A 23,514-nucleotide genomic window follows, 5' to 3' on the forward strand; every position below is an offset into this window, starting at 1 on the left:
GTAGCTTAGTACACTTATACCTTGGGCCAGCTCTGGTGCAGCTGCTTGAAGACGCAGGTGAGGCCACAACCGGAGTCCGCATGTCATTAAATTCCACTTTATTTTATAAGCATATAACAAGGTAGTTACATAGTATTACAGCTGCATGTATCAGATAGTGGGATTACAAAAACATGTTCATATAAAAAGAGAAGAAAGCAAAACGCATTAAAACATTTCAATAAAGGTTTTTTTTTCAGGAGTACTGTGAGTACTGTGAAGAGTAAACAATTACAATATTGAACTGATGCAGATTGGCATTCCAACCTGCTTACAGGATATAACTCGGTACTGGTTGATTGAGAAAATATCTCTTATTGTCTATTCTCTTTTTCAAACATCTTGAATAAGTTTTACTTTAAAGCTCTTGATCACAAAAAAGGATTTGGTTAAAGGGGGGAAATCAATTTGTAACAATCATCAACTAAGTCCATGGTTGACTGCTGCCATTGTTCTTTCCAAAAAATAAAACAAGCTGCCATGACTAAGACAAACATCTGTAAGTTGTTAAATCTCATATAATTTCTTACATCATAAATCATTTTAAGGTGCTTTACATCAGAATGAAAAAGACTGCTACATGCTGTGTGTGGTACTTCCTGGAACAGTTTTATATTTTTGTTTTATACTACAAATGCCTTCATGGTATTAATCGTCACTCGTTTATGGGCCAAATATATTTTTATTCAGGTAAAAAAGTTTGCACTCCTCAGCTACAGTGCTGTCCAAATGGGATAAAGAAAAAAACAATGTACAACGACAAAAAATGTCCTTTATACTACACCATCAAAACATGATTACCTTTTATGAAAACACAAAAAGCACCTACTGATTCAGTGGATAACATAGACTTAATTCAATCTGTAGTGAATAGAAGTCAATCCTTTTAATAGTTAGAAAAAGATATCGCTTTCAGCTGATGCTTGCTGAGATAGATGGTCCTGTTGAGCCCATCATAAGCAGAGGACATAGTTTTTTGGGTTATGGTTTTTACAGAACCACTATCCTAGGCATCCAAAAACACATCCTATCTTTAGTGATGGTTTAACAGACATAAGTACACTTGGTGTGACATTTACAAGAGAAAATAAAAACGAGCCTCACTGGGTTTCATGCATTAGGATCCTTAAGGAATCAGGACCAAAAACTGGAAGCACATTGACTTTGGGACATATCTATTCAGTACATTATAGCAAATTTTACAGATAACATTGTTACTAAAAGTGAAAGAGGTATTAAATACAGACAGAGTATTATTGCCACATTAATTAGCTTTCCAAGAACACGGTGCCAATGAGCCTAAACCAGCCGATTACAAAATGTAGAAACCCCTAACAGTCTGTGATGCTAATCTAGTAACAGGTTCAGCCACTTTGGCAAAACGAACTCAACCAAAGTTTGCGGTAGCAAGAACTAACATGCTTTTAATGTGCTTTCTGCCTCAACCATCTCAACTTTTAAAGCTCATCTCAAATTTATCCAATCAGAATGGAAAATAGAGCCCCCCCAAAAAGCCCTTAAATTATTGCACTACAGTTTATAGATTTCAGAAGCTAAAGTTTGCAGTCACGTTTAAAACTATTAATTTTATATATTTTTAATAACCTTTGATAGATTTTTACTTTTTAATTTATTTGAAGTTTTATTTAATTTTTAAAAAACTGACAAATGTGTTATGCGTCTTCACACGAGGAAATTTTGTTTGATGGTCAGGTTAGAGTCAATTTATTACTACCAATTTAATCATTTCTGTTTTAATATAGATTTTAATAGATTAGGTTTATTAGATAATACATTTTTTCTGTGTCTGAGCTGGGGTCACATTCATGCACACTGCAGCTGCTGCAAAGAGATTTTAACATGTATTTGTCAGTTTTCAGTAGCATAAGTAAGCATAGTCAATTAAACCTGACCTCTTCTACGTGGTTCTAATGATTCAGCTGCAAAGCACAAGACGTGATTGCCAGAGTAAAAAAGGCAGAGAACTCACCCTACCTCGACAATTTGATTAATCTTCCTCTAAAACACTTTATCCAAAATTATTCCTATTTGTTAAATAAACTGTTGCCGTTGCAAGAACAGTGAACACGGTTCCTGGTGGGAGATTTAACTGTAAGTGGGCCCCCATTCAAGTTCTGCTTAGAACCTGGGACTGGCCCTGATAGGACGTGTTGGATGAGGTAAAGCAGAGTGTGCTAAGCATCTATGCAGGAGGAAAAAGTAACAAAAACATTTAGAAATCTGTTTGAAAAAAAATAAATCACAGTTCACCCATTCAATTCCCTGTTCAGTCACTGGTTTCATAGTATAGCTGTTTCTTAAAGAAAGAAAATGCTTTTGTCTGACATATTGTTAAACATCCCAATTAACAGATGTGTTATTACCATCAGAATGAGTACAGCACTCATTATTTGGCAAACATTGAGATATTATTGTGTTAACAAAGACACAGTCAGAGTCCCTGTATTAAGAAATAGAAACCATGATACAGACATATATTTACAAGAACGCATATCTCTGGCCCCTGGCTACATGTTTACAAAAAAAAAAAAACCAGGAAAATAAATCAATCCTGTGTCACTACACCTTTGGTGGGGAGACAGTGACTCTAGCGCCTACTGCTTGCAGTGTGCAGTAAAATAAACATCTCTTCAAGGTAACATAACCCTCCACAGGTGAGGGCCTTTGAGTTCGTCACACTTAGACCATCAAGTTGACATAAAAAAACGAGCTTTCTTTCTTGATTTGTAAAGTTTTAATTTTTACTCATCTCTGTTATTGGAGGTTCTGAAAGCTGATCTGAGATCAGAAGGACAATAAAAAAATAATCACAATAGCTTTAAACTGCAGATCATGTGAGAGCTACTGTTTTATTCCCCATCTGTGGGTTTATGGTGAACAAGGCAGCTAACTGCTACCTTTCCCACACAGCAAATGTGTGTGTTTTTTTAAGCAAAAAGTGCAATGATGAATTACACACACCAAGAACACACAAAACACGACAGTACAGAAAATCTACTGTTTATACACACAGATGTCCCAGATGCAGTTTTAGTGTGTACACAAGGAAGAACTGGGACTGACGCCTATAACAGCCCACCCTGCCTTCCTCTGATCCCTCTCTCCTAACGCTGGAGGTACCAACATGGATCTAACTCGTTTATTTAGCCTGATTGAGCCACTCCTCTAAGATCCAGTGTGTGGTGATAAAACTGAGGTATGACTGATTCTGTTGTACCAGGTTGCTGTTTTTAAATTTTATGACTTTTCCAGGGGCACACCTGTTTTTCTCCCCCCGACATTCCATCTCTTCTCTCAGTGTAGGAGCCAGGCGCTCTCCACAGGCCTTCCTGCGACCACCGCTCCCATCGCACCCACCACCTCCCAGTGTGTCCAAAACTCCCGCATCATGTTAAGAGGCGTCAGCTGGAGCTTGACGCAGTGACTGGAGGTTGGTGAAAACAACAGTGCAAATTTAGGTTGTGTCTGTGTTGGGATTCTGCGGGGAAGGGAGTTCTGCTTCTGTCTCATTGATGTTTCATGGATTCTAGATTACTTTTTATTTCATTCTTCTTCTCTCTTTTTTTCCTACAGAGGGCCATACTTGACTTCGTAGCGGGCTACAATGTTCTTGCAGCGGCCGCAGTCCTTCCGCAGCTCAGCAACCTGCTGCCTCAGTGCAGCGTTTTCCCGCTCCAGGAAGGAGGCGCGCACCGTGATCTGGTTCTCTTTCAGCCGCCGCGCATCACGGGAACGCTTCGCTGCCAGATTGTTTTTCTTCCTCCTGGACCAGTATTTGTCATCCTAAGAGGAATCAGTGAAAAACAAAGACTCAAAATCAACGACTTGATGTAATGGGCTAGGTTGTATTAGATAACTTTTTCCCCACTGTATGATCAACAGAAATTGGACTGTAATATAATTAGGAAGGTATTGCACTATATGTAATTGGATCTAAATTGACTATAAGGCTGTTTTGTATTTAATAGGATGGGACCAGTTTGTCTTGTATAGTGCTTTGTAATGACCTGTGTTGTGATTTTGTGCCATATAAACAAACTGAATTAAAATAAATTGAACTGAACTAATTATAACTGAATTAAATGAAACTGAATTGAATTGTTCATTTTAAACAATAACAACAAGGACTGGAAAAAGGACCTCTGAGCAAAAAACTAAAAGCTATTCCATTTCCAAGCACTCAAGCAGAAAAACGTTGCATTTCTTGATAAAATCTACACTCTAGCCCCTAATGTTCATTAAGCAGATTCTACTCCCTTTAAGGAGGGAAGGTCATCTCTCCTAGATTTTGGGAATTGATACTTTTAACTAACCTACCTTTTGTTCGTCTGGAACAAACACTTTCTTGGCTTTCTTAATCATCGGCTGGGGTTTCAGCTCCTCATCGGAGAACTTGTGCTTGCGAGGGTTGAACAGCTCTCCCCCAGGAACGCTGGACAGGACCAGGTCTGTGGGATCAGGTTGGAAATTGATGTCCACCTCAATGGCGTCTGGGTCAATGGGGGAGGGCGTGTTTCGTTCTGTAGTTTTATCTGTGGGTTCAGAGGAAAAGACTGAGTTTTGATGCAAGAGAAAATGTTATTAATCATGTCAACGTATGAGTAAAAATTCAAATTCAATTCAATTTATTCAATTTATTGATCCCCGAGGGGAAATTAGAATTCCAGTACAACCCATCCAAACATACATCATGACACAAGACAAGGGGGGACGGGTCACCGAGGCTTTGCTGCCCACTCACAGGCGCTGCCCTTGCTAGATGAGAAAAGAGGCCACATTAGGTAAGTAGAAGAAATAAAATCATATTTCACACTTTATCCTTAGCAGGATACAGTTTGAGATTGCAAAAAACCTCAGCACAAAGAAGCAACAAGTTTACAAAACAACATCATGCCGGGAACGATGGAGGTGGTGTGAGGGGGTGCATATGTTTATCTTGAGCATGTGTGTGTGCTTGTGAGTGTGTGCAAGTAAGTCCATGAAGCACTGTCACAGAGGCCATTGTCCTTGATGGTACGTTGGAATGTTCATCAACCGGCCACAAAGTTCTGAGCAGCTCCACAGATGTCCTCAGGGAAGGGAGGGGGCAGAGGGAGCAGAGCGTCATGTTTACATAACTTCCAGGAGAAGTTGAATATAACCAGCCGTCAAGGACGTGCAGGGGAGCCAGATTCAGAAAAACAATAATTATTTGGGTTAGGCTGACTCTTAATTTTCCATCAGCCTTGAGAGTCTCGCTGGTGCTTCTCAAAGGCGAATCCAAACAGCCAAATTCCTGGTCTTTTGCCAGATCCGAGCGAACAACAAAAAGATGCCCATTAAACCTGCAGTCAAAAATATTAGCTTATCGGTGCATGATATCGGGAGGATTAAAATATACAGCGCCTTCCAAAACTATGTATTTTATTGGGATTATATGTTATGCATCAGAAAAAAATAACACATAACTGACGTGGAAGGACACGATAAATGGTTGATCAAATGTTTTACAAATAAAAATCTGAAAACTGTGGTATTGATTTATATTCAGCTCTATCCAACTTCTCATCATGTCTGACCAATGTTTCTGTCCCTGCTGAAGAAATGCATCCCCATAGCATGATGATGCCACTGCCATGCTTTACTGTGGGGTGATGTGCATGTAGGCCAAAATGTTGTTTTCATCTCATCCAATCAGAGGACCCTCTTTCACATGCTTGCTGTGTCCCTTACATTGTGGCAAATAGAAAAGAGGACTTCCTATGGCTTTCATCTCGCCACCTCCAGCTGTTCCTTACTCTTTCCATTTTCAGACGATGGATTTAGCAGTGCTGCATTACATGTGCAAAGCTCAGTATATTATTTTATAACCTAAACCTACTTTAAACTTCTCCACAAACGTATCCCTGACCGATCCGCCATCTTTATTGACCTTCACGATGCTGTTTGTTCACGGAAGTCCAAATCAAAATTTATCCTCCAAAACCGCAGAGCAGCTACCTTGTTTTGTTCTGTCCTTGTTCTGTCACATAAAATTAATATAAAATAAATCGATGCTGGTTTTTTAACGTGACATAATGCAAGGGAAAAAAATACAGTATGAATGCAAGGCACTGCATATAAAACTACACTGTCCCTATTTTTTAGCACATTAATTAATTATTTATGGTCAAATCAGTTCTTATTTTGGCACCATTACTTTTTTATGTTATGGCAACAGACTCTTGTTTTTTATTTAGTCTACTTTACGTCTAGTTTTAAGATCTAGTTCAGATTCACATCTCAGTGTAATACCCACCTTATTTTGTGAATGTTTAAAAGAAGTAGAAGGGGCCTAGAGACCGCTGCTTTGACTGTGCATTTACATATGCAAAGTGAGTCCATGCACCAAACTAAAACCTCTGCAGTCAGATGTAAGGAGACTTAAAAACTTTTCAGTCCTCATCATTTAATTTTTATGGTACAGAATAAGATTAATTCATGATATTCCTCCTTGTTTAAAACAAAAGTAATTCCAAACAAAAATAAATAAATAAACAGATAAATAATTCCATCTCTTGCTAATGTTTCACAAATCTGAATTACTTGCCTGTTTTCTTCACTTCTGCTTCTGCTGGTGCTTCCTCAGTCAAAGATTCCTCTTCTTGTCGCTTCTCTTCTTCCTCCTCTTCCAGTTTGGCTGGTTGCAATGTAGTGACTGTCACGCTTTCCTCCGCATCTGTAATGACCTTGGAGGGAGAAGGATCAGGCGGTTCTGGGATAGAGACTTCGTTGACAGCAGCTACCGGAGGGGCAGCGAGTGGTGCAGCGGGAGCCAAAGCGATAACTTTAGGAATGGGCTTGCCTTTGGTCTCCACTGAGGTCAGAGTCCTCTGTAGCTCCTCTTCCTCCAGACTCACGGGGATCCCGTTCTCCAGGAGAAACTCGTCCAGATCCATGTACTCCAAGTGGAAGGTCTCGCCATCATAAGGAATGGTCTTCTCCCAGATGGCTGGGGTCAGGGAGGCTGACACTCCTGCGCCCGCCCCACTACCACCACCTCCTCTAGAGCCTCCACCAGCACTGGATGCCACAGCACCACCTCCATCCACATCCTCAGAGGAGCACTGCTTTTCCTTCTCTATGTCTGCATAATGGGCAAAAGAAAAAAGGAAGTTAAAAATAACCAGTGGAGTATTTTTTTCACTGACAAATGTAAGCCAACAATAAAAATACAGTTAAATAATGAAAAAAAAAAAAACTACTGCAGGATTTGACAAAATACAAAGTTTTTGTGAAATGAAAACCACTATTTCTGTTCTCTGTGTATTTTGATCATTTGACATCACATGTTTAAAATATTTAAATATTGGGATAGCACACCAAAACCAGCAGTCACAAGATTTTAAATGTTTTATTACATTGTCTTTTTAGGATGCTGGGGTTAGGGCAGGGATGGACATTAAAAGCTGGCATGCTTTAAAAGGCAAAAAACACAAAATATATATAAGTAAATAACATTATATGAAACATAAAAGACGGTCATAACAGAGGGTGCCAGTGGGGGTAGTCAGCAAATTTTGTATCCCACCCTTGGCCCATCATTCTAGGCAAACACTGCTTAATGTAATGCACCGAACATCTTTTTTCAACAACTTGGATTGAAATGGTGGTTGAAGATCTTTGATCATGAAATCTGCCAATTCCATCCAGCAACGCCCCACTTCACAAACCTTGTTCATGTGTTTTTTGGTTCCCATATTTTTCCTTGAAAAAATAAAATTAATAAAAAAAAAAAAAGGATTCCCATCATCTTTTGCTTGCACGCTTTGCTGGAGTCATACAGAACACAAGAAAACGCAGTTAAAGGAGGGTTTTGATTAAACACATACAATTAAAGACGACAAAAATCAGCTGAAACAGCAAAGCATGGAAGTACACAAGAAAGCCTTGTGTGTCGTCAGTAGAGACATGTACGAAGCTAATGTTCCGAATGGTGGATTTTATCCTAATAAAATAATTTAAAATAAAATAGCAAAAAAATTGGACATGTGCTGTAGGTAACAAACATGTATTTTCAGAAAAGTCTGGCAATCAGTTTTAATAAATAGGCGATTGCTGTTTTTTTCTGTACCCACATGCACAGTATCATGGGTAGAATAACCAGGGGGTGTCATATATTGTCAAAAACTGGGTAAACAAATGAGGGTTATAACTAAGTAGTTTGTCAATGACGCTTGACAGCGAGAGAGGAACATTACAGCATGGGGCGTCACAGAAGTCAGATAATGGATGTTCCGCATAAGCAGCGCTAGACACAAACCGACACAATCCGAACTGGGAAACAAAAACAATCGGAACCATGAGTTGGATTAAAAAAGCCAAGCAGTTCCTCTGTCTGTTAGTGTCCTAGCAGGAGGATTTCCTATGCTTTAGACCAGGCCAGAGAAGTGGGAACTTTTTGTTCTTTTTACGCTTCCTCCCAGCCTCACATACAACAGGCTACGAGCAACACATGGCATACAAGCCACTCCATCATAAACACCCCTCATAGTAAAAAAATACACATACTGATCCCTGGATTGCGCACAAAGTGTGGGTGATCCATGTGTAGTTTAGTCAAATTTAATGAAAGCCCTGTCAAACTCTAAACTGACTGACATCCGAAGCTTACCGTCGTCCCCTTCCTCCAGGATATTAGGAGGTGGGATATCCATGATCTTCTTTAAAACAAAAGGGCAAGACTTCTGAGGAGCCTCTGCGGCTGGGAGCGGCACTGTCACCGCTGCTTTGCCAGGCATTGTTCCGTATCAAAGCTTCGGGGTAGCAGAGTTGGCAGTGAGTCTTGGGTGCAGAGCCACAGCGATAAGACCCACTAATTCCCAAGTTTCCTGCTACCACAGCTGATGTTAGACCTTCTTTATCAATAATAAGCAGTGTCTAATAGACTTCACAACCGTCTGGTTCTGCGTACCCACCGAGCGCGCTCATTGGATATTCATGATGCACGTGGCCCGCCCCTTCAAGGGGAATAATAGAAGCTTATTGGTTGACGCTGCTTTTGGACATGAATATGTATCTTTAGCTGTTTCTTACGGGTAGTAAACACCGAAAAATAATTCCAATAGAATATAAGTACGCGACATACATGTAACAATAAAATGTTGTTAATCGAACAAATATTTTCATTTTATTTTCATATGAAAAAAATAAAAATGGAATAAAATGAAAAGTCATAATGACACACAACAAATCCGACATGAATGTTTCCGTATGGAGTACAGCCTAAGCTGCATGTTAGCAGCCCCCCTCCTTAAACAGACTGTCTGCTGTGACTTCTCTTGCAAGAACGGGCCGCTCGTGGACAAACACGTGAGGCCAACCCTCAATCTCGCTCACGTGAAAGCACAAGCTGTCGAAGGGCGTGGCTTCTGATCCTCCGCACGTGCGGGTAAAGGAGAACAGTCGCAACACGCTGGGGACCTTGGAAGAGCACATAAGACATCATTCACTACTAAGTTAGTATTTTTTTAGATTTATGTTCGCAGATTTGTTTCTAGTTGCCGAAGAAGAAGACATTTAACTCCCCATGAAATACGTCTTCTTTGTAGAGCCGACGCGTGGTAAATAAGAAAGTTAATTAAAATGTACTCAGAGTTAAAAGTGACAGAAGGAAGTGGAGATCCTCACGTTTTCACACCGCTTTTTGTGGTGAAGGCCTGTCATTTGCTTTCTCAAACTGAAGGTGTTCTAGGGTTCAACCCCACCTTCCCTCCCGTATCTGTTTACGCCGTTAATAATAGCTCCCTAGTAAACAACCTGTTAGTGCAGGCTGAAAGGAATCTAATAAATATTCCTGGAGCAGCTGGTTCATGAATGCTACACAGAGCACGTACAGCAGCCTGTAAACCATGTCATCTTTATAAGAACAGCATATGATCAGATAATAGCGCTGTCTGTATTAAATTGCATTTAAATGTTTGAATAGGTGATCAAAATATGCAACTGCAAACGTTTGTAGTATGTGCATTAAATAAGATTTCTAAAAACATGCTACGCTACAACTGCAGTTTGTCTGCTGCAGAACACATACCAGAGACATTAAGGACATCCTTCAATCAAACGAGGTGTGAAAATTTTGACAGGTGGGCGGGACTTCCGGTGGCTGGGACATCATAGGGCGGGACTTCCGGTGGCTGAGCCTTCCTGTGACGTAACCGGATATCATCATTAATCGGATGTTGTCATAAACCGGAAGTTGTCATTACAAGAAAGCAAATCTTTCCAATTGTATGTTTTTAGATGTTTTTTTACATCTAAAAACAAAACATGTAGTTTCTCCACTTTAAAGGAACAGTCAATTTAATGCAGGCACATCACACGAAATTCTGATAAAAAGACAGAACCTGACAGAATTGTAAATTAATTTTGTTTTAACACGGGTTATTTAGATGGATGTTTTTACATCTAAAAAACAAGGAGACAAAAAGTAGATACAGAACCTTTCTTCCTCTGCTCAAATGTTTGAGTAATCTAATCTGTACCAGTAACTTGTAGAGATGATCTAAAAAACAGAGAAATTAATGAACTGAAAAAATAAAAAATAAAGGTTATAAAATCCTCAGACATGTCACTGTTTATTGAATTAAAGCAGACAACTTGTGTATTGTCTCAGACAGTCTTCACACCAACTGTAGTCAAAAGTAATTAAGAGGAAAATAGCCCTTTCCTGGCTATAAGTCTGGAGCATTGTCTGACAATACACATCCACTGTTTAATGAATAGATGACCAGACCTCTGACACGTCACTGTTTGTTGAATTAAGTCGTCTGCGGTTTTGCGGAGCTGTGTGTATATTCTTTAATGCGAAAAAAAACCAAAAAAAAAAACCAGAGAGCAAAGTGTACCGGAGTCAAATTCCTTGTTTGTACATACGAACTTGGCAATAAAGTTGATTCTGATTAAGGGAATAGGAGAGAGGATTTGTCAGCTTAACTGTCAAATAACAAATATTTGAAATAAATGCATTTTTTCCTGCCTTTGTCTGATCATCCTTCCGTCAGTCATTCTCTGTTGATTTAATTTCATATTTTTTGCCCATTAGTACTAACAGTCATCATTCTCTGTAATGCTGGCAGACTATCTCAAATATGTCTTGCTTACAGATAAGCGCTTCTCTCTAAACCTCCCAGAAAAAAAAAAACGGACACTTAAAAATTGCTGTCATTTCCTTTCCTCAAGGCACCTGAGCAAGTCTTTTGTACTTGTTGTAATAGGGAGCCGGGGTTTCATTAACATAACTTTTAAATATCTTTGCCGTGAATTGGGGATGGGTTTGGTTCCTCACTGATCACTTTAGAGACACCTGCGAAATTTCTTTCAATCCAATTAAATTTAAAGTAAACACAGGATTAAGCCACAGTTTAGCACAGTCAATATGACATGACTAGTGAATGCATGATGGGTAATAAAACACCTGGTTCTCTTTTTACTTCTTCACAAAACTTCCACTACTATTATAAACTTTACTCTTTATCATCAGCCTCATATTAAATTATTCAAGATTTGATATTTCATTTAATAATTATTTCATTTGGCATCTCTTGCTTTTTCTGTTATTCAATCTCTACAGACTAATTTTACATTTTTCCTCCAGGAGAAAAGACACCATCTACTGATTCAATCTATTGAGATACAACTGATTCAAATAATTAAAGAGAATAAAAATAATTAAAACAATAAGATGATAAAAAAACATAAAAAATTTAAAATTAATGATAATATGATTGATAAAAAAAAATGAATGGACTGAAATTTATTGAGTGATTTACTGAATAACAAGTATTTTAAAGTCTATTCTTTGATATATGGGGAGCCAATGTAATGACTTTAGAACTGGGGTGATGTGCTTCACTTTCTAACTTTTAGTGAGGACTAGAGGGTGACACGGGAGTGGATTTTCTCTCCTGTCCCATCCCGCTCCCACAGAAAATGTCTAGTACCATCCCAATCCAGGCCAGCATAAAAAAATTAAAAGAAAATCCTGTCCCGTCCCACTCCTGGTAAATTGACTCCCACTCCTGTGCCACTCCCATTTTTGTTTAATTCATTTAGTCTTTTGGTAATTTCTTTGAAAGACCAGTTAGGTCCCTGTTTTTAGCTGTAGTAAAGGCCAGTTAAAGTAAAAAGAATAATAATCAAGAAATAAAATATCAAACAAGGAAACAGACCATGTCTATCTTAGTTGAATAAACAAAATGTACATAGTTGTATTTTACTCATTTATTAAGTGATTGTTTCCTTTGAACAATGACATCACTTTTATGTTTCAAGTTGCTGAAATGAAAGAAAAATGCACATAGCAAGAATACTGTACTTGGTGAACAAAAGGACAAAAAGGCATTACCTTCACAATTTAGAAACTGTACCTCAATGGTTCAAAGCCCAGGTCCTCAGGGACCCCTTCTCTGCAAGTTTTAGATGTGCGTCTGCTCCAGAACACCTGATTCATATTCTGACATGACCTCCTATACAGGCATCAAGAATGGAGGGTCAAACTGGACAAAATTAATACAATAAAATTATCATTAAATATTAAATGTACCACAAATTACATCATGTCATCTTTAAAATTATACTTAATTATTCAGTGGCACATTTAATGGTACATTACATTTTTTCTATTTCACAACGTATTTATTTAATATCTTCCCTTGATGAAGCCTTTCCCCTCTACTGTGGCAAAGGCTCTTAAATCTTTAGTGCACATGCGAGCAATTTTGTTGGTCAGATGAGACTTGACATGTGATGGTACTTTTGTTTGACGAATGAAGAGATTCAGGACTGATTCAATCCAGAATCTGCCTAACGAGTGTGCCTTAATCACTGGTGAACTTGATTACGACTAAACACGTTTTACAAGCAGCAGACTGCGTGTTAACACCGCTACATTCAACTCTCCTGAAGTTCGGTAATATTTGCGACTTTCCTGTCAGCTCTATAAGTTTAATAGATTAGTTTAATATAAGTTCCTTTTTTTTCTAATTTCAGGTATGAACTCTGACAGCGAATCAAGCATGTTTAAATCTTTGTAAACAGATAACAGTACCGTTGTGAAAATGAGAGGAATAGGCATGTAAATGCCAAGTGTTACAAAGTATTAGAACCTAAATACTCAAATATAATTGTACCTGGAGTTGTAACAGTTGTAAAGCTGTGTACTTTTTGTTTGTTTTTTTGTTTTTTTCTTGTTTTGCCTTCCGTTTTTGGTCATTAGATGTAATAAGCAAAAGAAGAGTGTGGAAATCTCTTATACAACTTTAAAACCTAAACGCATGAAGCAAAACCAAAGAGCATGAATAATACATACAAACCAGAACTCGAGGACCTCCCACAATCATTAGTCTGCTGTTTGTTGATTGATTGTTTTTCAGCCATACACAATATTGTAGAAAGAAAGGTGGTTTAATTAAAGTTGAGACCGGCATTGTTGAACAAAGATAAGGTGAGTAGCTGGCTCTATGTTGAACTTAATTTCCCCTTGAACTGGTATAACTCGACTAAATGTAACTGGTATAAAGAAAAAAACAAACTTAAGTACAAATCCAGCTGCTTGTGGCATTCAAGTAGTCCTTTGCTAACAATTCAGACCATACCATACCAAACCTTACCAAAGCCATAACAAATGCTTTGAGAATCTTTATAGCTGTAGATGTGGAACGTAACTTTGTGGACCTAACCAGGTGTAAACCATCTGCAAAGCATGAAAATGAACAGAAACATAAAAAGAAAAGCTGAGGTGGTAAAAATCAGGTTTATAGGAAGGTCCACTTCATCTTGCCATCATAAAAGACCGTTTTTTACTTACCCAGAATGCATTGCACCTGCTTTCAACTCCGTTTTTTTTTTTTTAGGACATTCAGCTTTAATCCCTACTATGGTCTCTCTGAACCCTTATACTTTATATAATTGAGATCAGGTGGCCTTGCTCTATCACACCAGAGAGACTAGTTAAGTCTTGAAGTGTAACAATTGCTTTCACCAGGACTAATTTGGCTAGCTGGTTTGGTGACCACTGGGCCATTTCTGAGCAGGTCTGAACTCACACCTTTCTGGTAAGTTTTCTCACCTTGTTAAAGTGGTTATGCACTATTATGGACCACAACCTAAGCATTCTGGAGGTTATGCGGTGTTTGAAACGCTGGAATAGCTTCAGAAGATTGTACTGGCATCTGGGGTGCCTGGATGGTGACAGCTTGCTGTTGCCATTTCAGGTTGCTCCTCTTGGAGGCTCGCAGGGTGACCACGGTTTGCTGTGGCTGCTCCTGTTTGTCCTTTGGGGCCAGTAATTTCAGCTATTTCCACTGCATTTTACAAAATAAAAAAGAAAGCCTGTGTTTTAATGGTGTTTGCCAATCCTCTTGTAAAAATCAGTGATGTTCACTCTAAAACCGATTTTCAAATTTAACTGTTAAGAATGTGCAAAACCTAAACTATGACACACACCAAGGCTTGATCAACCTTGGCTGGGGCTCCCTCGGGTAGGGTGTCTAGTGATAATGGACGAAACACCCAATGATCCCGAGGTCCACTACTGATGATGTGTCTAACCCTTTAATATTAAATGTTTAATATTAGATGTCTACTATTTAGTGTTCAACTATAGGTGTTTTTGACTTAATTTTGCTTCAATCCTGAGCTATTCTTCATTTTCATGTTTTAGACTCTGCTGTTCTTCTTTTCCTCACTACTGTGTGTTTCAGTACTGGTTTTTCTGTATTTTACACTGTAAAATTGAATCTTTCCAAACTTGGGGTTTTCAGAAACCAGTCTTTCAGGACTTAATTCTTACAGTTAGATTAGGACTTTAGCATTTACTTAGTAAGTTAGCTTGTGTGAGGGAGAGTTTAGGCAGCCTTAGCATGTGATACCAGTCTGTTGATGTCACAACTCTGACTTTAGCTCTTATTACTAATATTTCCTCTGCTTGAGTGCGGCCAAGGACATGAGAGCTGCGGACGGCGTGTGACGGCCAGTGCATTACCTTTGACTTTCCAGTTTCAACCACTCAGTCGCTGGACGAGTTGGGGAGAGTCATAGAGAGAGATAAATTACCCAGAGCAACAGAACATCCTCCTTCAGTGTTTCCAAGCACTGATTTCTTCTAAGCATTTACACAGCGCTTGAAGGGGTTCATAGTCACCTGGTGACATCGTAACGTATAGTTGTGTGTCGTCTGCATAGTTATGATAACCTACGTTGTTTATTAAAATCTGAGTTAGGAGGAGCATGTAGATATTGAATAGGAGGGGCCCTAAGAAGGACCCTTGGGGAACACCACATGTGATTTTTGTGGTCTCTGATGTAAAGTTACCTACTGACACAAAAAAGTCCCTGTCCTTCAAGTAGAATTTAAACCAATTGAGTGCTGTACCAGAAAGGCCGACCTAGTTTTCCAGGAGCTCTAATAAAATGGAGTGATCAACAGTGTTGAATGCTGCACTAAGGTCCAATAATACCAGCACTGTGGTTCTTCCACAAGCTGCATTTATACGGATGTCGTTGAACACCTTGACAAGGGCAGTTTCTGTACTGTGGTGAGCAAGGAAGCCTGACTGGAAGACATCAAAGAGGCTGGTCATTATTAGGAAGTTGTTTAGCTGCTGAAACACAGCTTTTCAATAATCTGCAAAATATATCTATTGAGGAGCAGCATAAAAAAAAACACAATGTAATTCTAAATGTGGTGCATTGACAAAGTTACGTTCCACATCTACAGCAATAAAGATTCTCAAAGCATTTGTTATGGCTTTGTTATGGTTTGGTATGGTTTGGTATGGTATGGTCTGAATTGTTAGCAAAGGACTACTTGAATGCCACAAGCAGCTGGATTTGTACTTAAGTTTTTTTTTTCTTCTTTATACCAGTTACATTTAGTCGAGTTATACCAGTTCGAGGGGAAAATTAAGTTCAACATAGAGCCAGCTACTCACCTTATCTTTGTTCAACAATGCCGGTCTCAACTTTAATTAAACCACCTTTCTTTCTACAATATTGTGTATGGCTGAAAAACAATCAATCAACAAACAGCAGACTAATGATTGTGGGAGGTCCTCGAGTTCTGGTTTGTATGTATTATTCATGCTCTTTGGTTTTGCTTCATGCGTTTAGGTTTTAAAGTTGTATAAGAGATTTCCACACTCTTCTTTTGCTTATTACATCTAATGACCAAAAACGGAAGGCAAAACAAGAAAAAAACAAAAAAACAAACAAAAAGTACACAGCTTTACAACTGTTACAACTCCAGGTACAATTATATTTGAGTATTTAAGTTCTAATACTTTGTAACACTTGGCATTTACATGCCTATTCCTCTCATTTTCACAACGGTACTGTTATCTGTTTACAAAGATTTAAACATGCTTGATTCGCTGTCAGAGTTCATACTTGAAATTAGAAAAAAAAGGAACTTATATTAAACTAATCTATTAAACTTATAGAGCTGACAGGAAAGTCGCAAATATTACCGAACTTCAGGAGAGTTGAATGCAGCGGTGTTAACACGCAGTCTGCTGCTTGTAAAACGTGTTTAGTCGTAATCAAGTTCACCAGTGATTAAGGCACACTCGGTAGGCAGATTCTGGATAGAATCAGCCCTGAATCTCTTCATTCGTCAAACAAAAGTACCATCACATGTCAAGTCTCATCTGACCAACAAAATTGCTCGCATGTGCACTAAAGATTTAAGAGCCTTTGCCACAGTAGAGGGGAAAGGCTTCATCAAGGGAAGATATTAAATAAATACGTTGTGAAATAGAAAAAATGTAATGTACCATTAAATGTGCCACTGAATAATTAAGTATAATTTTAAAGATGACATGATGTAATTTGTGGTACATTTAATATTTAATGATAATTTTATTGTATTAATTTTGTCCAGTTTGACCCTCCATTCTTGATGCCTGTATAGGAGGTCATGTTAGAATTTGAATCAGGTGTTCTGGAGCAGACACACATCTAAAACTTGCAGAGAAGGGGTCCCTGAGGACCTGGGCTTTGAACCATTGAGGTACAGTTTCTAAATTGTGAAGGTAATGCCTTTTTGTCCTTTTGTTCACCAAGTACAGTATTCTTGCTAGGTGCATTTTTCTTTCATTTCAGCAACTTGAAACATAAAAGTGATGTCATTGTTCAAAGGAAACAATCACTTAATAAATGAGTAAAATACAACTATGTACATTTTGTTTATTCAACTAAGATAGACATGGTCTGTTTCCTTGTTTGATATTTTATTTCTTGATTATTATTCTTTTTACTTTAACTGGCCTTTACTACAGCTAAAAACAGGGACCTAACTGGTCTTTCAAAGAAATTACCAAAAGACTAAATGAATTAAACAAAAATGGGAGTGGCACAGGAGTGGGAGTCAATTTACCAGGAGTGGGACGGGACAGGATTTTCTTTTAATTTTTTTATGCTGGCCTGGATTGGGATGGTACAAGACATTTTCTGTGGGAGCGGGATGGGACAGGAGAGAAAATCCACTCCCGTGTCACCCTCTAGTCCTCACTAAAAGTTAGAAAGTGAAGCACATCACCCCAGTTCTAAAGTCATTACATTGGCTCCCCATATATCAAAGAATAGACTTTAAAATACTTGTTATTCAGTAAATCAATAAATAAATTTCAGTCCATTCATTTTTTTTATCAATCATATTATCATTAATTTTAAATTTTTTATGTTTTTTTATCATCTTATTGTTTTAATTATTTTTATTCTCTTTAATTATTTGAATCAGTTGTATCTCAATAGATTGAATCAGTAGATGGTGTCTTTTCTCCTGGAGGAAAAATGTAAAATTAGTCTGTAGAGATTGAATAACAGAAAAAGCAAGAGATGCCAAATGAAATAATTATTAAATGAAATATCAAATCTTGAATAATTTAATATGAGGCTGATGATAAAGAGTAAAGTTTATAATAGTAGTGGATGTTTTGTGAACAAGTAAAAAGAGAACCAGGTGTTTTATTACCCATCATGCATTCACTAGTCATGTCATATTGACTGTGCTAAACTGTGGCTTAATCCTGTGTTTACTTTAAATTTAATTGGATTGAAAGAAATTTCGCAGGTGTCTCTAAAGTGATCAGTGAGGAACCAAACCCATCCCCAATTCACGGCAAAGATATTTAAAAGTTATGTTAATGAAACCCCGGCTCCCTATTACAACAAGTACAAAAGACTTGCTCAGGTGCCTTGAGGAAAGGAAATGACAGCAATTTTTAAGTGTCCTTTTTTTTTTTTTCTGGGAGGTTTAGAGAGAAGCGCTTATCTGTAAGCAAGACATATTTGAGATAGTCTGCCAGCATTACAGAGAATGATGACTGTTAGTACTAATGGGCAAAAAATATGAAATTAAATCAACAGAGAATGACTGACGGAAGGATGATCAGACAAAGGCAGGAAAAAATGCATTTATTTCAAATATTTGTTATTTGACAGTTAAGCTGACAAATCCTCTCTCCTATTCCCTTAATCTGAATCAACTTTATTGCCAAGTTCGTATGTACAAACAAGGAATTTGACTCCGGTACACTTTGCTCTCTGGTTTTTTTGTTTTTGTTTTTTTTTCGCATTAAAGAATATACACACAGCTCCGCAAAACCGCAGACGACTTAATTCAACAAACAGTGACGTGTCAGAGGTCTGGTCATCTATTCATTAAACAGTGGATGTGTATTGTCAGACAATGCTCCAGACTTATAGCCAGGAAAGTGCTATTTTCCTCTTAATTACTTTTGACTACAGTTGGTGTGAAGACTGTCTGAGACAATACACAAGTTGTCTGCTTTAATTCAATAAACAGTGACATGTCTGAGGATTTTATAACCTTTATTTTTTATTTTTTCAGTTCATTAATTTCTCTGTTTTTTAGATCATCTACAAGTTACTGGTGCAGAATAGATTACTCAAACATTTGAGCAGAGGAAGAAAGGTTCTGTATCTACTTTTTGTCTCCTTGTTTTTTAGATGTAAAAACATCCATCTAAATAACCCGTGTTAAAACAAAATTAATTTACAATTTTGTCAGGTTCTCTCTTTTTATCAGAATTTTGTGTGACGTGCCTGCATTAAATTGACTGTTCCTTTAAAGTGGAGAAACTACATGTTTTGTTTTTAGATGTAAAAAACATCTAAAAACATACAATTAGAAAGATTTGCTTCCTTGTAATGACAACTTCCGGTTTATGACAACATCCGATTAATGATGATATCCGGTTACGTCACAGGAAGGCCCAGCCACCGGAAGTCCCGCCCACCTGTCAAAATTGTCACACCTCGTTTGATTGAAGGATGTCCTTAATGTCTCTCATACCTATCAATATCAAGATATACCAACATTATACCAAGTATTCCATGACACTATTTCTGCAATTTTAGTTCAATTTAATGCATTACCAGGAAAAACTTTTGTCCAGCTGTTTGGGACATAAAGTAAGACTGCCATCCCAATTGCTGCACACTGCCTGTCACCTGGCTGAAAGAATGTTCCTACATTTTTTCTTGCTTATGAGAAAGGCAAATTCGGTCCTTTGTAATATATCTGGTTGTCAATGATAGTAATGTTGTTTAAACTAAAGGACTCACCTCCTACATTCTTATTACAGTAATGATGTTGTAAAACTATAATTTGCAAGCTATGACTAGCATTTTTGTTAGCCAACTAGCTAACTTATACATGTTAGTTCATAAAAAGAACAAATAGGCACCTGAAAACTACTATTTTTTTTATTTTTAACATAAATAAATGTTAAAGATAGCATTAATGTAACAATAATAGTTATTATATTAGTTTAGCAGCAGTGCAAATAGTTGTTTTTTTATTTAAAAAAAAAAGCTAATGTAATCATGTTATGCATAACATGATTACATTTTCACAAGAACTGTAAAATCACTTCATTTTTACTCCAGGTTATCAATACAGGAAACACTGTGAGACATCTATGAATAACGAAGATTTGTGGATGACTGTGCAGAAGATTTGGTCTATTTCAGGTGAATGATTTGATCAATTCCCAGAAGTAATTTTTCATGGACCCAACAGGAGCAGGTGTCATATGCCTGTGACATTTTCCCTCTTTTTATCTTTTTTTTTTTTTGCACCATCTTTCAGTCCCACACTAACACAAAAGAGTGTAATATGCTTCTCTCCAGGGAAAGGTGCATCACAAACTTAGAATCAAAGGGAAAAAATGTTGCATTTATGTCTATTGCTGTTGTTTACTGAAAAGTCAAGGATCCTTTTCTAACTGTTTAACAAGAAAGTGTGACAGAAATATCACAGTATGCATTTGTTAGGCCTAATACTGTATAAACAATAAAACGGGATATAATACCTAATTCTAACAAGCACAGTTTTCTTTTTGTGAATGTGTAGTATTTTAGTGTGTACCTTGGGAATCTGCCATAGTGAGGCTTTAGAGAACTGTTTTAGGGTTACAGCAGTGCTGTTGCTGGATTATATGGGGAGCTATCCAGTGCTGAAATGGTCCTACACTCTATACTTTGTACCAATTTGGCATCACTTCGACAGTCACTTTTCTTAGTTATTCATTCATCGATTTCCTGTGATCATGGTTAATCACGGTAATCATGGAGAGTGAACAATGTGTTTTTTTATTTTCATTTCAAGCCGACTGGTAAGAGTGTGACCTTTCCCTACAAGCACTTCTGGCATTTTAATCGTTTTGATTAGAGATTAACTGAATCCTAAAGGTGCACAGTTGTGCCTTTGATACTTAAGACAGGTACTGCATTTCTACAAGGTTAAACAAGGTTATGGCAAGGGCTTTAGGCCAATCTGAATGACATTTATCTGCGCTGTCATAATATAGAGAAGATGAAAATTGACCATAATATGAAGTGAGAAGTAAACTTTAAAAGTTTGGCGAGAGCAAAAAAAATAACACAAAATCACACATCTATTGCTGTTGTTTACTGAAAAGTCAAGGATCCTTTTCTAACTGTTTAACAAGAAAGTGTGACAGAAATATCACAGGATGCATTTGTTAGGCCTGATTAGGTGTGATTTAACCCTGAATGAAGACCTTTCCAGTTCTGTTGCATCAGCGTCAGGCAGGCCTCTTTGTGGCTTTACGCTGGAAGATCGCAGTCTGGTGATAGCACTATTTTTAGTCAGCTGTTCATGAGAAGGGGACATATTAGCTAGCTTCTAAGAGAGCCACACCTAAAGGTGATATAAGACTCCTCCATTTAGAACTATTATAAATCACAGATTATTTCACGGTATACATATGTGCTTTAACTTATTTTTACTAACACCTATTATATTATTATAAACAAATTACATAAATTCCAAGTCAGAACAAAAAAACAACATATTTGTCACGGCGTTACAGTCAGATGGTCCCGTGATTGTTGAAAATTAATCATTTAATTTGATTCACATAATTATGTCACAATAATTTAGTTCTGGTTATATTTTCTAGTAATGTAAACATGACTAGTTTAATATTAAAATGCATAGTTGAGCTTTATATAACCTCACAGCAGGAGGCTGCCAGCGCAACTTAAAATGTCACAAAAAATTTGCATTTAAAATAGGTTTTGACCGGTTGAGGTACGTGGTAAAAAACTGTAAATCGATGCAAAGTTTTGGGCCTACTTTTCTGATCGAAATAATTATTAATACATGGCATTAAAAACAACTCACCGATGTCATCAAAGGCTGGAAAAGAGAAGGGATATTCAGTCAGGGCCTTCAGGAGATCAGGAATGTCGTTTCTTTCCCCAAAGAGGATTTCACTCGTTGCTGACATGATGAACTAACAGTGACGCACTTGCTCCTGTCGAAAAAACTGCTCCCACTAGATCCTCAAAGTACGAAGCAAACCCCGTATATGCGCTCAGCAACTCACTTATTTCACTTTTCACTAACTTCTCTGCATCACAGGGGCGTCTGCATGTGTCCCAAGTATTTGGGATTTAATTTGCAGAAGTCACGCCCCCAAACTGTGTGGACGTGAAGACTTACACACTCGCCTTTCAGTTGAGTTGCAGAGCCAATCAGAAAACGGGAGGCAGGTCCTGAAACCAACAACAACAGCAGGATTCTGCTGGAGCTGGTTTCTGCACACCATGAACGTCTGCACGTGCGGTGCAAAGCAGATGTTTACAAGAGGCATGCAGCGACACCTGGTGTCTGACGCAGGCAGTGCCACACAGAGACTAGGCTTAGAACATCTTAAAGTCAAAATCAGCTTTATTCGTCAAATGTGTGTACAAAAACAAAGAACTTGACTTCGGTTCCACCTTGCTTTCAGTGAACACATTTGAAATATATATATATATATATTTTTTTTTAAATGAACTTTCCTAACACCTAGACCTGTACAATTCCTGAATGGAGGAAAGGTGAGACCTGATGATTCTCTCTGTAGAACTAATTGTTTGTTACAGTTTGGACCTGTCCTATTGTGTGGATAAGCCAAACCACACAGTGATGGTTGTACACAGGACAGATTGAATGGTTCAGTAGCTCAAAGGATTTGATGACCACAGATGTCAAGGCAACAGGTCTGTAGTCATTTAATCCTGTGATGGTGTGTTTCTTGGGAACAGGGATTATGGTGGAACATGCCAAGTGGGAGGGAACCTCCCACAGCTCCAGAGGCTTGTTGAAGATCTGAGTGAAGATGGGGGGAGACAACGTCAGGTCCTGGAGATTTCCTGGTCTTCTAATGCTGAAAAAGCCTATTTACATCTTCCTCAGAGATTTTAAATCCAGGCAGAGAGTCTGTGGACAGAAGGGTGGTTGGTGCTAGATTTTCCAATTCAAATTTTAAAGTTTCACAAAAGCTTCACTATAATAAAAATGTGTTTATCTGAAGCAGATGGACTTAATCCAGCACACTAGTTTCAGTTTTATGCCAGACAGAAATGATCAATTTTTATAAATGGGTAGTTTTAAAGTATTATTCTAAATTTGTTTACAGCTCCGTCATTAATTCCATAATCTAAATAAAATGCCACCAGAAAGTATTCAGATACCTTCAACCATTCCACATTTAGATTTTTTTGTTTTCGAAAATCTATACAGTAACCCAAAATGAGCCTTGCTTTTTAAAATGTACAATTGTTAATCCAGTCCTTCATAAATATTCACACCCATTGTCGAAGGTCCTTTGGCAGCAATGACATACAGATCTTGGATATTTCTACAAGCTTATAAAACTGTTTTGGAGTGCCTTTTACCATTCTTCTATGCAGATCCTCTCAAGCTCAGTCAGGTTGGATGGGCAGTGTCAGTAAACAGCTGCTTTTAGGTATTTCCAGAGATGATCAGTTGAATTTAGGTCCAGGCTTTAGTAGGGCCACTCATCCTGGGTGTGTGCCTTAGGCCATTGTTGTGGTGGAAGATGAATCATTGCTTCAGTCAGAGGTCCAGAGTCCTCTGAAGAAGGTTAAGGATCTCTA

At 37.9% G+C, this 23,514-nt stretch overlaps 1 protein-coding gene across 2 annotated transcripts; it reads right to left on the reverse strand.

Annotated features, from left to right (window-relative positions):
* Nucleotides 1–81: 81 nt before the first annotated feature.
* On the reverse strand, nucleotides 82–21,952 carry LOC124862473 (thyrotroph embryonic factor-like). 2 transcript variants are annotated; one of them, XM_047356422.1, is made up of 4 exons: nucleotides 21,752–21,952; nucleotides 6,629–7,165; nucleotides 4,378–4,592; nucleotides 82–3,843 (listed from the first exon to the last, which is right to left on the reverse strand). In XM_047356422.1, the coding sequence occupies exons 1-4, from the start codon at nucleotides 21,855–21,857 to the stop codon at nucleotides 3,628–3,630; spliced, it is 1,074 nt and encodes a 357-aa protein (XP_047212378.1). In that variant the 5' UTR covers nucleotides 21,858–21,952; the 3' UTR covers nucleotides 82–3,627. The 2 variants fall into 2 exon arrangements, with proteins under 2 accessions (XP_047212378.1, XP_047212377.1); XM_047356421.1 differs by lacking the exon at nucleotides 21,752–21,952 and adding an exon at nucleotides 8,693–9,013.
* Nucleotides 21,953–23,514: the final 1,562 nt, after the last annotated feature.

The sequence above is a fragment of the Girardinichthys multiradiatus genome, chromosome X, assembly GCF_021462225.1.
Source record: "Girardinichthys multiradiatus isolate DD_20200921_A chromosome X, DD_fGirMul_XY1, whole genome shotgun sequence".
Classification (NCBI taxonomy): Eukaryota; Metazoa; Chordata; class Actinopteri; order Cyprinodontiformes; family Goodeidae; genus Girardinichthys; species Girardinichthys multiradiatus.